The sequence below is a fragment of the Saccostrea cucullata genome, unplaced genomic scaffold (genome assembly GCF_032062105.1).
Source record: "Saccostrea cucullata isolate Sc308-1 unplaced genomic scaffold, CSIRO_AGI_Scuc_v1 ctg145, whole genome shotgun sequence".
NCBI classification, from domain to species: domain Eukaryota; kingdom Metazoa; phylum Mollusca; class Bivalvia; order Ostreida; family Ostreidae; genus Saccostrea; species Saccostrea cuccullata.
The window spans coordinates 431,536-447,056 of record NW_026931856.1 but is presented as its reverse complement, the minus strand read 5'-3'; the positions used below and the strand labels follow the sequence as shown (position 1 = coordinate 447,056).

Below are 15,521 nucleotides of genomic sequence, written 5' to 3'. Positions count from 1 at the left end.
CACTATCCTTACGTATTAAGAAAAGACCTCTTTTCACAAAACTTTTCAAGAGTTTGTTTTCTGCCAGTGAAATGTTTTGTAACGCACGTTTCTACTATACATCATCGAAACGATGTGTAGGCAGATGTGTCATAAATACCGGAGAGACCATGTATCCACCACCTGAAGAAAACCCATTGCCAACCTACATACCTACCCAAAAGCTTTAGGCCTATATTTAAGATCAGGGAAGGATAAAACATGTATTTTAAAAAGGTGGCACAAGGCTTGCTACACTGACATAAAAAAAGAAGAAAGAGAATTTTCAAAGAACTTTTGCCTGTCAGTACACTGTTTATAATTTTCTAAAGAAATTCAACATTAGTTCTACTTAGTTTAATTGGTAGAAGAAGCATATCACAATCCTTAATAATTTTACAGGAGTAGCGATCCAGCGCCTTTTTGTCCATCATACAGTAATGACCTCTTTCATTCCAATAAATTATTCTTTTTTCGCTATTTAGAGCACTTAACAATAATTTGTGAATATTTCTGTTAGCCAACATACATCATTATTTATTCTAACCGACTGTCCATTAGTAAATGTTCCTTGGTGTGAACATAAGCATTTCTATGATGTATATTCACAATAATAAGGGTATTGTGGTGACGTCACTTGGTTGTATTGCTTTGGTAAGATAGGTTTTTATTACAAATGACCATTGCTTTCAGTATCTTAGTTATTCTCCTATAGTCGAACTGTGGCCGTCTTGGCGAACACAAACTCTCGCTGACCTTTTACAAGACGGATTCAAAAACGTTCTTCATTCCAGAGCAGAAATGTTTGATACGTCATCATGATCACGTGTCAAAAGTTTCTCTAACTTGGTGATTCGTTGCTTCAGTTTTTGTTGAGTGGAATTGTAATCTCCCAGGAGTCTGGCAAATCTCGTCTGTAAAGTGTCCAGATTTCCATCTATCCGTTCCAGCTTTTGTTCTGTCGTTTCTTGCTGGGCTTCCAATTTTTTCATTAAATCCTCGTCCAGCAAATTGTCTTTGCGCAGAATTAGTTTACCACGATCCATGAGTATTTTCTTTGCATCCGGATATTGCGTCAATACTTCCCATAAGTCATCTTTTGACAAACAGAACAGATCACTGTATCCTATACTCCTAATGTTCGCTGTTCGCCGATTGCCATTTTTATTTCCTGCGATATTTAGTATGCTTATTTCACCGAACACACTTCCTTCCCGTAAAGTTGCAAATATTTGTTTCCCATCGTCAGATACTACCCCTAACTGCCCTCGTTTAACAATATACATTTCTTTTCCTATATCACCTTTTCTACATATGTAATCCCCCGGACTGAACACCTGTAATTTCAGTTTTAGCACAAGATCTACCAGCATACCTGGTTCACAATCCTGAAAAAGGGCGACACGCTTCAGTGTGTCGAGGTGCACGTGTATTGCTATTTCTGCCTTTAGTTTGTCCGGGAGAGTACAGAGCACTTCCTCCTCATTCAGGGACTGTTTGTTCGTCCATAGATAATCAAACCATTTGATCACTCTTTGTTCTAACTCTTTAGAAACTTTCCTAAATTCCATATACTGCTTCACACCGTCCATCTTCTGTTGAAATTCCGCACGTGTTGCGTTCATATTGGTAATCATACTCCCAACATTTCCTACAATTGTAGCGAAAATTAGCACTCCGATAAGAAAATCCACCACCACGAACAGATATTCCTCATCTCTGTCTGGCAATGGGGTTTCACCAATTGTTGTCAGGGTCAAAGTTGACCAGTAGAAACTATAGATGTATTTCCGAGTGAGAGGTTTGTATTTTGGAATGCTCACATTCGGATATACCCATTTGTCGCTGCCGAATCCTATTGCATTACTAATTGCAAAGTATATACACGCATTCCAGTGGATGATGATGAGTATGTACAATAGAAGATTAAATATACGGACCATATTTGTAAAACTAGTCCTTGTGGCTGTTCGATTGAAAAACTCGAACAATCTGTTAAATCTCACAATTCGATTGAACCGGAACTCGGGGTAGTTGATGCCGGTAGCAAAGTAGAAAATATCAGTAGGGAGAATACTTATCACATCGGCTATAAACATGGAGGATGAAGTGTAATTTTTACGGAGCTTTGTGGCATCCCGAACTAAAAGGCCCTCTTCCAGATACCCTGTGAAGTAAATAATAACTAATTGCATGTATCTATAAAATATATTGCAAGAGTTTGAAGACCATATCTTATTACTAAACAAGAACTTAGCTGTTGTGAGGCATGCTTCGGACCACTTGCTAAACTTTCATCGAAAAATCATGAAAGTAGATACTAGATCTATTTTTTTTCCAAGTTAAAAATAATTGGACTACATAAAGTTTATTTTTTATTTAGTGTCCCTTAAAGCGATTAAAAAATATATTTATTAAGAGAGTGTCAAAAATGATAAATTGTTCATCAGAGAGAATTTACAATTTCTTAATAAATGTATTTCAGGAATTTGATACATGCACATGATTTTCAACCAAAAATAAATCGAAAATATATGCTATTTTTATTACTGCAACTTTAAAAAAAAATGAAATAGGATTATTTAAACAATATTAAAGAAGATGACACAAATATATAACATTGTTATGGAAATAAGGTATAAAAAATCAATTATCAAGGTATGATGACACCTGTTTCCTTGGATACATACCATTGTAGTGAAAAAAATTCTTAATTTTTTTTATGGTTATTTATAAATCACAAATCTAAAACTAGCCTTCAATTCCACCTTAATCTAAATCAGATGAAATGTAAGGAGGAATAACAGGATAAAACAAATGCTGATTTTTTTTTTTCATTGTTCCTAGAAACCATGGATATTTAATTGTATTTGAAGTTCATTCAAATATTCAATTAAAAATAATTTCGCATACTAAGTAGTTAATGAGGAATAAATTACGGATTAAGTATATATATTTTTTCAACATTAATAACCGTTGCCATGGAGGCAGAAATTCCTAACAACCAAATTATCATTGTTTCAGTTTGCAAGATGAAGGCGAACTTATGCTTAGTATCAAGAATATCCCATGATTATACTTGCCAAAAAAGCTTAAATGCTTCAATGGTTCATAAACGTTCATAAAGCCATGAAAACTTTAGCTTTGTATAGTGGTTACCGGGATCACAGTTGTCTTTGGTTGTGAACAAACCTGTCTAACCCGCTGTAAGTTACTGGTGCTTAAATTACTTGTCATGTTTTTTTTTTGGAAAAGAAATAAGTTAAAGAAAACAGGTACATATATTCCCTTTATATATAATTTATGTATATGTAGTAGAAATTTCATTATAGAAAAAGTTCCTTTATGAGAAACAACGTATTTGAACCATTCCTTTCTAAATGACACTCTGCTGTGTTTTATGAAACCGAAGATCTAGAAATCAATGTAATGATAAATATTCTCTTGGATCTTTGAAAATGATTACAAAAAATCAAAACTGGATATGAGCAGCATTATTGAATCAATAGGTTACACTTCTGTACTCTTTCATGGGGGCGATGTAGACAGGAAATACAGATTAGAGTATAAACGTTTCCAAAAGAATCCATGATTGACAAAATTGGAAGAATTGCAATCAAAGGCATTTGTCTAGAGTTCTACATCCTTTGACTAATATATAAACATATGATCACTTTGGATATTTTTGTATCAATTTACTCAGATCTTTTTGATTTTGATATTTAATAGAAAATATGGTTAAATTATTAAAACTTAGTAAATATCAAGTTTTTGCTCAAAAATCGTATAAAGAACAAACTTGTTATGATTTTTCAAAAACATAACTTAGAGGCATTGTTAAACTAAATTAACGATTAAAAAATGGATATGGGTCAAATGTATGAATTTTATCTGATCTTGACTTCAAAACAGTTTCTATTTTTTTCAAAACAACATTGCCTTTGCTAGAAGTTAAGAGCGACACTGAAAATTTTCATCCCCAAGAAAACCACTGTCGACCAAGCCACAGACTTCGTTAACCATAGCATTGGGTTGTAGATTTTTAATGTTATTCGCTACTACGTACAATATTTATTATATTGTACTGATTTTTTAAAAAACAAGTTCATATTAAAGTGAACCGTGCGCGCATAAAGTCTGTGCATTCAGCATCTTCCAGAATTGCAATGTTGACTGTTGCTATGTGGTATCACGCTGGAAGGCGTAAACAAATGCTTCTCAACAAAACAAATCAACTGGTTAACATGTAAGTATACATGTACATGTAATATCAGTAAATATTATACTTTCATTTAAAATTAGTTGAATCTGATTGGTCGAGAAACATTTGTTAAAAAACACTATTACCAGCTGAATAATGAAGCCACGCCCTTTAGCAGAGCAACAGTCAACAGTGCTTGACAACGGTGATATTCCAAAAAATAGCGACTGCGCAGAATTTATGCGCGCACGGTTCACTGTTATATGTATTTGTATAAAACATTCAGTATAATATAATAAATATTGCATGTAGCTGAGTGTAACATTGAAAATTTTACCCCTTGAAAACCATTGTCAACCTCGGCTGCGCCTCGGCTGACATTGGTTTTCTTGGGGTGAAAATTTTCAATGTTACACTCAACTACATGTAATATCTATATAATTATAATACTACATAGTGTAATACTTATGTTTACCTGTTCGCATGGATATAATCATATCCATTATATAGAGGAAATCACTGAGGTAGTCCAAAACCATCCAGAGAGCCAGATACTCGGTCTGGAGCTCGGCGAACACAGACCGAGCGATGACAATAACGATGTTATACATGACGGCAAGAGAGATGACAAACAACCAACGATAGTAGTAGCTCTGTGAAGGGTCTACTACAAAAGTCTTCCAATACCTGTAAAATATAGTACAAAAGACGCGCTGTAATGAACCATGTCATTGTTATTTACTTGAGTGTGCTAAAACAATTGATTTTAAAGAGGTATATGTACCAGGTAAGTATGATTGTGGACTATGGAAATTTAAAAAATATATTTTTTCTGTAGATTTAATTTCACTGTATTTTAGTATTCAAACATTTTTCATCCATAATATATATTTTTTGTGATCGGCTTCAGCTACTCACAGACTTATTTGCCTATGAAATAGCAAATACGTGCATATGCACATATGTATTATCAAAATAAGATTTCTTTTAAAATATACATACAATATTTTAAACAGAAGAATGATTCATGAGCATTTAAAAGTCAAATGCATTGAAGTATATTGTGGTTATTTTATCAAGACGGCAGAAATGTTTTTTGTTGCAAAAAAATACTATCATGGTAGAAGAAAATATGATACCAAATAGAATAAAATAACGATTTACAAACGTCAAACCGTGATGTTTGACTAGAGCAGAGGTGTTAGTATCAAGAGACGCTTAATGAGTTATGAAAGATGATAAATAATTCATAGTTTGGAACCTTCAAATGTCATTCAGCAATCGGTAAAATCAGTAATGAAATTGGATTTGTTCCATTGTTAAGTGAAACAAATCTAACAATGGTTGACTCAAAAGAATTTTTATCATATATTTAAAGATTAATTTTTTTTAACAATCATCATCTAATTGCAGATACAGAAAGAAATACAATATACAGTGTGCTAGTATAAAATGTTGCCAAACATGAACCAAGTTTTCCTTTTTAATTTAAAGGGACAAGCACACAATTTCAGTTAATAATTTATCATTATTTTTTATGTTTACAAATACTTAATTATGGTATCTTTAATGATTATCAAAAATCTGAATTTCAGTCGTCGAGATACAAGACAGATTTAGAGCTCCAAACCTTTGTTTTGTAAACAAGCCCCGTGCAGTGTTTTTGTTAACCTAGGTGATATGACTAATATATGCTCGTTCAAGGCAGATTTTTTTCAATATAGAAGTTAATTCTAAATATCATTAGACAGTTTCTAGTGATTAACTGAATCTCACTTTGTTAAACATATGATATTTTCTATATATAAATAAAATCAAGGCACGAGCCATGTTTATATACATGTATTATGAAGAATTTTAAGTTCTGTATCTCCTTTTTAAATCGACAAATGATTTTCAAATTATTGCTGATCATTGAGGTTGCTTTAATTAGGAATTGTAAACATTAAAATTGGTATTTAAAAAAAATCTGTTGAAACTGTGCCCATGTCCCTTTAAGTACCGGGGTATGTAGGAGGATAATATACAAAAGAATTTTTACATCGAAAAAAGTATGAGTCTGTGTCACTTGAAAAACAGTTTTCATTAGATTATTAGTTTTACTTCTGGTGCTTTCATTGACCCATCTTCGTTAGCAGTATTTAGATGTGTTTAAAGGGAATATTGCATTAGGCTTCGTTACAAAACTTGTATTTCCTTGAGCAATCCTTCTTCTTCGATAATCGGCCGTTTTGTATAGAGAGAAGACCGGTGGATGTATATTTTATATGATAATAGCAGCGATTGACTCCGCTTCAGGAGCTTTAATTTCCCGTCTCAGCCTATTTTCCTTGCTGCTTAGTGAAATTGTTGACTGAAAGGTATGATGGATTAACCCCGGACCCGATCGATACAATGACAAACCTTCACTTCCACCGTCTTTTCTTTGGTGTTCCTACGACAGTGAAACCAAATTGTTGGATTTGCATTAAATCGCTTGATTAATTAAATTCTGAAGTGCTGTTGAAGCGCCCTAGTCGTAGATTTTATTTTATTGCTGGGGCGGCTGACAATGGCCTAGAGGATGGTTGTATCATCCTAAAATCCAGATTTACTGTCAGTGTCTGTGAAGCCCCTTTAATGGAAATGATGGGTTAAGATTTATATCTTGTACATATACTTAATTTGAGGAGCACATTGGCCTGATTTACTGAAGATGCTGCCAGTCATACTTCAAACTTTAATGGAATTCACCATGATTTACACAAACTCTGCTGAATTTATGTCCACAAGATGTCAAGCTCCATCGAGATAGTGGAGAGAGACGAAAAAAGCGAGTCTCATTATTTACACCTAAAAAGTTGTGTCACTGATGAAGACGATACGATTTTATTCCTTTCCACTTCAAACGTTTATTTGCATAAGATTATCGTTCTAATTAACGTATTGAATCCAGTTTTATTCTTAACATTTTTAAAAACTGAATTCAGAAACGTCGTTATTAGCTAAGAATGAAGGATATGGAGATAACGAACAGTATTCAATATCAAAGTCCATAAAACAATACAAAATACGAGCAGAGCAAACATGGACCTCTAAAATATCAGAGGTGGGATCAGGTGCCATGGAGGAATGAGCAACCCCTGCCGACCAGTCACACCCGCCGTGTGCTCCTTGTCGTGATCGGGATATAACTGGAAAATTCGTCGTCAATTCAGTATATAAGTACTGGACTAACAATTTGTATGAAAAAAAAACTTCAGTCAGCATTTGATTCAATGATAAATTGTATTTGCTGACAAGGTCATTGTATCGACCATAGAACATAGATAATGCTGATATTCTTGTTTCATCAACTTGTATGTCAATAATTCACCTCCTTGTAGAAATTGTACATACGTAGAGCATGCTCTCGCGTATCAAATCAACTGAGATATATAAAAGCCGTATGCAGGTGATGAAGGTATATTGCTGCATAAGTAAGAGAAGTTGACGATAGAAAAAGTCATCACGTTTATCAAAGAGCTTGGTTGTTAGATTACCATAAGCCTCTTTTTCAAGTAAAATATCCAAGTATGAAACAGATGTGTCCATGGCATCTGATCCCACTTCCGATGTTTTGGAGGTACTTGTTTGCTCTGCTCCTATTATTGGATTGTTTTATCGTTTTTTGAGCTTGAATACTGTTCCGTTATCTCCATATGTTTCACGGAATTATCTGTAGGTGTATAACATTCGCCTTCAAATTTGGCTGATTTCGCATTGGGAATATTCCTATATACGAGGGGTGATCAAAAAGTTCGCGAACTAATTGAATAACTTCCATAAAAGAAACAATAACTGATCTCAGTGTTGATTATATTTTAAATTAGTCCTCTCTAGTATTTTAATGCACATCTGCCACCGTTCTGCTCATGCGCGAATCACGTGATATAGGCGGTCACGTGACTCCCTCCGTAGCGTTCTGTCACAAAAGCTGAAAGATTTTTCTGAGTTTTATATTTCTTTCCATGTAAGTTAATTTTTAAAACAAAAACAGTTCATTTGTTAGAAATGGTCAAATCTCGGCAACAGAATTGGTGGATAAGGATTTCCTTTTCAAAAATAAGCAAGGCGACCATTAAAACCCAAATATTCTCTCTTGTAAGAGACATTTATTCAAGGTGGATAGTGAATGGGTGCCTTTTTATCATATCTATTATGTTTAAAATCTAAAGTTAACGATAGCTTAGGTATTTAATAAGTATATTATTGTTGAAATATTCAAGTATTTTTCAAAGTGTAAATTGTAGTCTTTGATAGCAAATTGCTTAATAAAAACACATCTCTTTTCAAACTTGCTTTCACTAGGTAACAAAACAAGTATCATTTTTAACCATCTGCATTCCTTCACTAACAAGACCAATCCAATCATTTATTGAATTTATAGGAAGACATTTATCTTAATAAACTGTGTACAAATTATCATACTCTACTTTAAAGGAATTTTCATGATATACCATAAACTCTACAGTCGTTTGTTGAACGAGAACGAGTGAGACAACCATTTTTCGTCATAAGTAACTACATAGTGACGTTATTTTCACGTTGTGACGTCACAATCAAGGAACAAAACTTTATTTAGCATATTCTATTCATAGACCATGTGTATGGCTATGTGTGTACAAAATTTTTATATAATCTGAAATGTGGTTTTGTAGATATACAGATAGTTCGCGAACTTTTTGATCACCCCTCGTATATACGAAATGATGACGACACTGCTAATATTCTTGTTTCGTCAACTTGTTTGTCAATAATTTACCTCGTTTTAGATTGATTGTATATTATCTTATTTTTCACTCTTATAGAGACGTCACCTTATGCCGGTTAAGGGCTTCAAATTTAGACTTATACTTGGCACTCAAGGCCATTGAGCAGTGAGGTTTCTTTATCGTGCCAACGCATACCATGACACGGGACCTACATTTTTAAAGTCATATCCGAAAGACCCGTGACTTTCACTTCTAGTGCCGAGTACTTGGCGAAGGAACAGTCACTACCTATGTTTACGTCTTAGGTATGACGCAGCGCCGCGAACGAGAATCGAACCCGGGCCTCCAGATCACGAAGCGAACACTCTACCACTAACTACCGTGACCGGTACACCTCGTTTTAGAAATTGTTCATACGGAGAGCATGCTCTTGAGTATCCAATCAACTGAGATATGTAAATGGTGTATGCAGTTGATGAAGTTATATTGCCTATGTAAGGGAAGTTGACGATAGCAAAGTTTAAGTCATCAAGTTTACCATAGAACTTGGTTGTTAGATTACAATTAACGACTTTTTCAAGTAAAATATCCAAGTATGAAACAGATGTGTCAGACTCTGTTGTATCTTTTATCTCAAGCTCACCGAGATATATTGTATCGACATAAGAATGGAAATTACAATTGTTAATTGACAATACGTCGTCGATATATCTAAATGTTGAGTTGGAGGCCACAGCAAGTGTTTTCTTCTTTTCACGCATCAGATTTTGCACAAATTCTGCTTCATATGAATACAAAAATAGGTCTGCTAATAACAGAGCGCAATTGGTACCCATAAAAATTCTGATAGATTGTTGGAAGACCTGGTCATCAAAAACAACATACATATTGTCAATCCGAAACTCAAGGATCTTTTTGATGTCAACTTCAGAGTACTTGTGTGTGCAATTAGAATGTGTTTAAACAAAATGATTTTGCAAATGACCAGTGACCAAGTAAGTAATTTTACGAGTTCCATTTAAATTGAAAAAGCAGCTGTCAATGATATTGAAAAGCCTGGACTTTAATTTATCATGGGGAATGGTTGTGTATTAGGTTGAAAAATCGTAAGTTTTTAAGCTGTTGATATTGGTAAAATCTTGTGATTTCAAATTGTCCAAAAGTTCCTTGGAACTTTTTAAAAGCATCCACATCTGAATATTTACATTCAGTGTAATTTTCCTTATGAAATCCATTAGAAAACTACGACGTTCAAATTTCTATAACACACGCGAAACCATGTCACCGCGCGTTAGAATACACAGTAGGAACTATATGCATTTTCTATATTCTAGGAACACAAAAACATAAAATGTTTTATTTCAATTTAATGAAAAACTATAACCCTGAAAAATTAACTTAAAAATTAACGTAATGTGCATTATGAATTAATTTGTCACTTTTTTCCTCGCAATGTTTGTTTGCGTTATTTAACTTTGCAACGTCATTTAACGTCATTTGACGTCACAAACGGCTCTTACATCTATTAACCACGGCAGTTTTGAAGGGCGCTAAATTCACATTTAAGATTAACGAAATAAGCAATTATGAAGAAGGAAAATTAGAGAATGTAAATATAAGCATTGAATTCATATTTTTGGATGTCTTCGGTCCTATAACACACCTGGCCGTGCCGACAAATTTATAATACCGCGCTAACGCGCGGTATTCAATTTGTCGGCACGGCCAGGTGTGTTATAGGACCGAAGACATCCAAAAATATGAATTCAATGCTTAAATAGTACATTGTTGCACAGTACTCTTGAAGTTTCTCCTTCACTACTGCTAATATCTTAGTAAGGAGTTCAGAAAGAGGCTTGGTTGAACGTTTACTGGAACACGTTATGTACCTTTGTTTGTATGCATTCTTATGAAGTTTTGGAATCCAATATATATATATGGTAGTTCAAATTCATTTTGGTTCTTTGGAATATTAAAGATATTAAAAACTGACATATGATTTTGAAGAATTTCTTCCTTAGAAGGGGAACTATGAGTATAAGTTGGATTACCACTTGTAGAATTAAATCAAAGTTCTTCTAAAATAGAATTAATATACTAGGGGTTATCAAAAAGTTCGTGGACTAGCGTCATTAAATTAAAACCGCTTTAGGCACACCAATGAATTTTAAAATATCAAGTTAGCATCACCTTTTCTATCTTGAGTTTAAACCATAAACATAAATTTTATTTTATAATAAATTAGTAATGTATTTATAAGCAATGGTATGTCCAGGCGGCGCAACCTCGAAAACGACGTTTTTGCGACCTATGTGCTAATGTGAAAAACTCTTTTGATATGATCATTTGACATCCAAAAATCCAGTTAATTCAGGTATGTGTTGGGACACAATTGTTCCATAAAATATGAAATTTTCACTTAATTCTGAAAGTTCTATGAAATTTCATCGTAAATTTTACACGGAATGTCCAAACAAATGAGGCCTTGAAAATGACGTCAAAAGGGGGGGGGGGTTCCGTTTCCAATATTCTATAAAGTTTTGCCCCTGAAAAAACTGGTATAGACCTAAAATATATTGAAACTGGCTACAGAGTAATAATATGCATCCAGAGTACTTGTCTTTTAATGTCAAAATAGATTTAGGGAGAAAAGGGATACACGGTTTATGTCGATTTGCAGTCAAGGTGTGAAAAATCAATCACGTCAAAAAATGACGTTGATCATGTGTTGTACATATTGAACTCCCAAAAGCAAAATATGCCGGCACAATCAAGCGAGGATCTCTCCCAATGTGTTAATCCATTTGGAATATTATACTCATTGAAGGCCACTGTTCATGGCATTGTAAAGTCATATAAACAAGGCGGGTTTAAGTCCTTACTCAGCTCCAGGGAATCTCATCAAAAAAGTGTATGAGGTAGAAGAAGTGGACATTTAAAAGAATAATGACGTTATTGGACGTCAAGAAAATAAACGCCGACAGCGCCGGGTGATCCTATAATGTCGTTTTGATTTTTTAATAATTCGGCAAATAATGAACGTATCAGGCTAAAATTTTCAACATTTCTTTATTTTTTGTTGTTTTATGTTTCATATAAATTTTGAAAGCACAGACTACATAGAACTAATTTTATAGCCTCAGTCCACGAACTTTTTGATAACCCCTCGTACATGTAATGAGCCTTACAAAGGAAGACAATGTTGTTACCTGCTTTGTCAGCAGAGACCAGTACGTACTGATCATTTAATCTATCTAATTCTTTTCTGGATTGTTGAATACAGAAGGATAGATGGTTTTCATATTGCCCCTCAATCTTTTAATACGTAATTTTTACATGGACCTGATACATTTAATCCATTCTGACAAAGTGTCAACGTCCTCTTTTTCATATCTGGCCCATCGTCTGGCGTAATCTTCAGCAGAATCCATGATATTTATGAAATTACGACGCCAGTTGAAGGATTGGGGTTCCCTATATTTAGGACCTTGTAAAATAAATGATCTAAGGTCTTCATTATTAACCATATTTACGTCACCTGTAATAACGTGTCCAGCAGGACTATAGTTATAGGGCGAAGAAGAACATGAACACGATGGAGGAAGATGTTTCAGATACTCGATATCCAGACCATGTAGAGTCTTTTTGTGCTTGAAAAGTTTGTAAGAATGGTCGATGTATATTTGTAGGAAATACAAGGTGTAGTCTTTAACTTGAAATATGGTGGAATACAAAACTGGACCCTTTTGTGATTAAGAATATTACTTATCTTAACCGCGTCTATTCCTTCATTGGCATATTGAAGTTTAAGGAAAAGACGGATTGTTTTAGCTGCATTAAGACTATACTTGGAAAGTCCGAGGTAGTATAAGCCAAGAGACAAAAAACTTTCGGATTTGAAAAAAAACCCTTATATTTACCAGATAAGGAACACTCCAATCAAAGAACGACATACAAATTACTGGCATTATAATGTAACACTTAGTTCAAAAAAGTAATGTCTATAAATAATCATTTAAAACAACAAATATATAGGCTACTCTTTTTCATTCAAAAATTATCAAGAAGTCTGTTTTATCATTGCACACCCTTTTCCATGAAGTATAACATGTTTTAATACATTAAGATTTTATCAGGAATTGTGAATGAATTCGACTCAGTGTCTGGCCTCACCTTAAACAGGACTTCTATCTCAAGTTATTTCAACACCTGTTCCTTACCTGATATCGGACGGTTTCCTGACTTTTCTGTCTGATTGAGCAATTTTTACATCTGTTCCTCCCATTGCCACCCGCTCTAAGAAGGAATCCGGCCGAGCGGGGAGGGTGCGCGACCGCCATCGTCCGGAGGCCCATTGCTTTATCACCTGAAATGATTCCGAATCCAGTTTTCAACCAACTTAATTTCACAATCAAGATTGTTTCTTTCTTCCTATTTGGCTTTTTCTAAACAAAAAATAAGTAAAACATGAACAGATCACAAATAAATGCATTGGATGCACCCCCAAAAAGAAATACACTCAGGCGCAGTGTCCATTGTGGAGTTCAAAAGTCCGATGATCTATCAGTATTCTTTCTCAGTGTATCCGTTTATTGTATTTATTTGTTCACTCTCGAAAGAACATGCCCATGATATATGTCTGAAAAACCTCTGAGACGCATTTGACACAATCCGCGTTAACCTACAATCTTTTAAGTATGTACATTTTCATCGCACTATCACTATGAAATAAAATACCCTTTCCCTACCAAACACTTTCTTATTTTTCATTATTTTCTATTGTTAACTACTAATAGTATTTTAAAGCATGGAATTTCTTTGAATTTAAATTTCAAAGGGCTGCAAGTTTAAGACATATATACTCTGTACTTTTACGGTCATTGAGCAGTGAGGGATCTTTTTTGTGTGAGTACTTATTGCGACACAGGACCTCGGTTTGTATGTTCTTATCCAAAGGACTGCGTTCCATGCCCCACGCTGAGAGGACCAACTCTCACTCCGAACTCTAGAGTACTGTATGTTAGAAGGAGATTTACTAAACCAAACGTGAACTTTCTCTCATGAAACCATATTATCTGCTTGTTGTATTAACCTAGCCTCTGGGTGTTGCATTACTCCTAATGTGCTATAAATACAAATCAATGATATTCAAATGAAACACCCAGAAAATGATTTGTACGATTTATGACAGCATCAGTAACAAATTTGTTAACATATTTGACAATGTTATACGTAGTATCCCCAAGCATTGATAAAAGCCCTCGGGATATTAAAATTCTGCAATAATTCACAGAATGTCATGACGCCCTTGTATAATGTCTCCTAGCTATGTTGAAGAAGCAACAATTAATAAAACGCTCTCCGCCTACCCAGAATTCTCTTTAAGCATACAAAAACCTAATCCATGAAAGAAAAAAATAATTATAAAACAAAAAATACTTTGAGAACCGATTTCACAAAACGATACCTCCGCTCCCATATTAGTATAATGGCGAAGTCATCATTTGCAATTTGAAATCCCAAATATCTGTCGAAGAACACAGAATAGAAGGTGCATAAGGGTTCTACGTGATATAGACTTTGTGGAGGATTTTATAAATTTTATTGTGGTGTAGGAGAGTGGATAAAAAATGGATACCATTATGTAATTAAAAGAATGTTATTGCTAAGACCAAAAAACTTAATCGAAAAGAAAAATAAAAGATGTATAGAAAGGACTTGTGACAGTAAAATACTATGGTAGAACCTGTAGTCATATCGTTTCTTAAAATACAATACACAAAAACATGCACCTCCTGCTTGTCGTATTGGTCTTTTGCAAAATTATGTCGCTAAACGGCACTTTGATTGTACACAAGAGTATACCCCTGAAGTTTATATCAAAATGATGTTTTTGTTTCTGATTGACAATATCTATGTAGTATTCGGAGACCAGGTCTTCGAACAATATGTGAGAATTCCCCTTGGAACCAATTGCGCTAGTTATTAGCAGACCTATTTACATGTAGGTATTCATATGAAGCAGACTTATTCAAAATCTTATACATGAGAAGAAGAAAATACTTGATGTGGCCTTCAACTCTACATTTATATATATGGACCAGGGATGGGTTCGATTACTTTCCAAAGTAATCGATTAAATCACAATTACTTTGGATTTTAAAAGTAATCGATTACAAGCTGATTACAGAATTTTTTTAAAAGTAATCAATTACATCTGACTACTTTTCTTTCATGTAATCATTATTACTTATGATTACTTTAGATTACATTAAGTTTTTTTTTTTTGTTTAATGTTCAAGGACAACGGCATGTTTTTATTCTTCTTTCTTTTATAAATATCATTAATATTTTTAAGGTAAATTCAGACAAAGCCTGGTGGTACATGTCTTTATATAGATGCATGAGATTTACCTTATATCATCCGATTTCTATCTTTAATGCAGGTAAATATCTTGTGTTATGGTTAAGAGAAATAGAAAAAAAAAGAATTTATTATTATTATTATTATTATTATAAATATTTATAAATCAAACTGGACATAATTATAGTTAGGGATATAAGGATTC

General features: G+C 33.9%; 1 protein-coding gene across 2 annotated transcripts in view; it reads right to left on the bottom strand.

Annotated features, from left to right (window-relative positions):
- Window positions 1-371: 371 nt before the first annotated feature.
- LOC134233707 (cyclic nucleotide-gated cation channel alpha-3-like) overlaps window positions 372-15,521 on the bottom strand; it is a 65,399-nt gene continuing 50,249 nt past the window's right edge. For both annotated transcript variants that reach the window (XM_062715702.1, XM_062715701.1), the window contains exons 3-5: window positions 13,173-13,318; window positions 4,695-4,906; window positions 372-2,185 (exon numbers count right to left, since the gene is read on the bottom strand). In XM_062715702.1, the coding sequence (XP_062571686.1) occupies window positions 804-2,185; window positions 4,695-4,906; window positions 13,173-13,318 (1,740 nt within the window). In that variant the 3' untranslated portion in view covers window positions 372-803. The remainder of the gene's footprint in view (window positions 2,186-4,694; window positions 4,907-13,172; window positions 13,319-15,521) is intronic.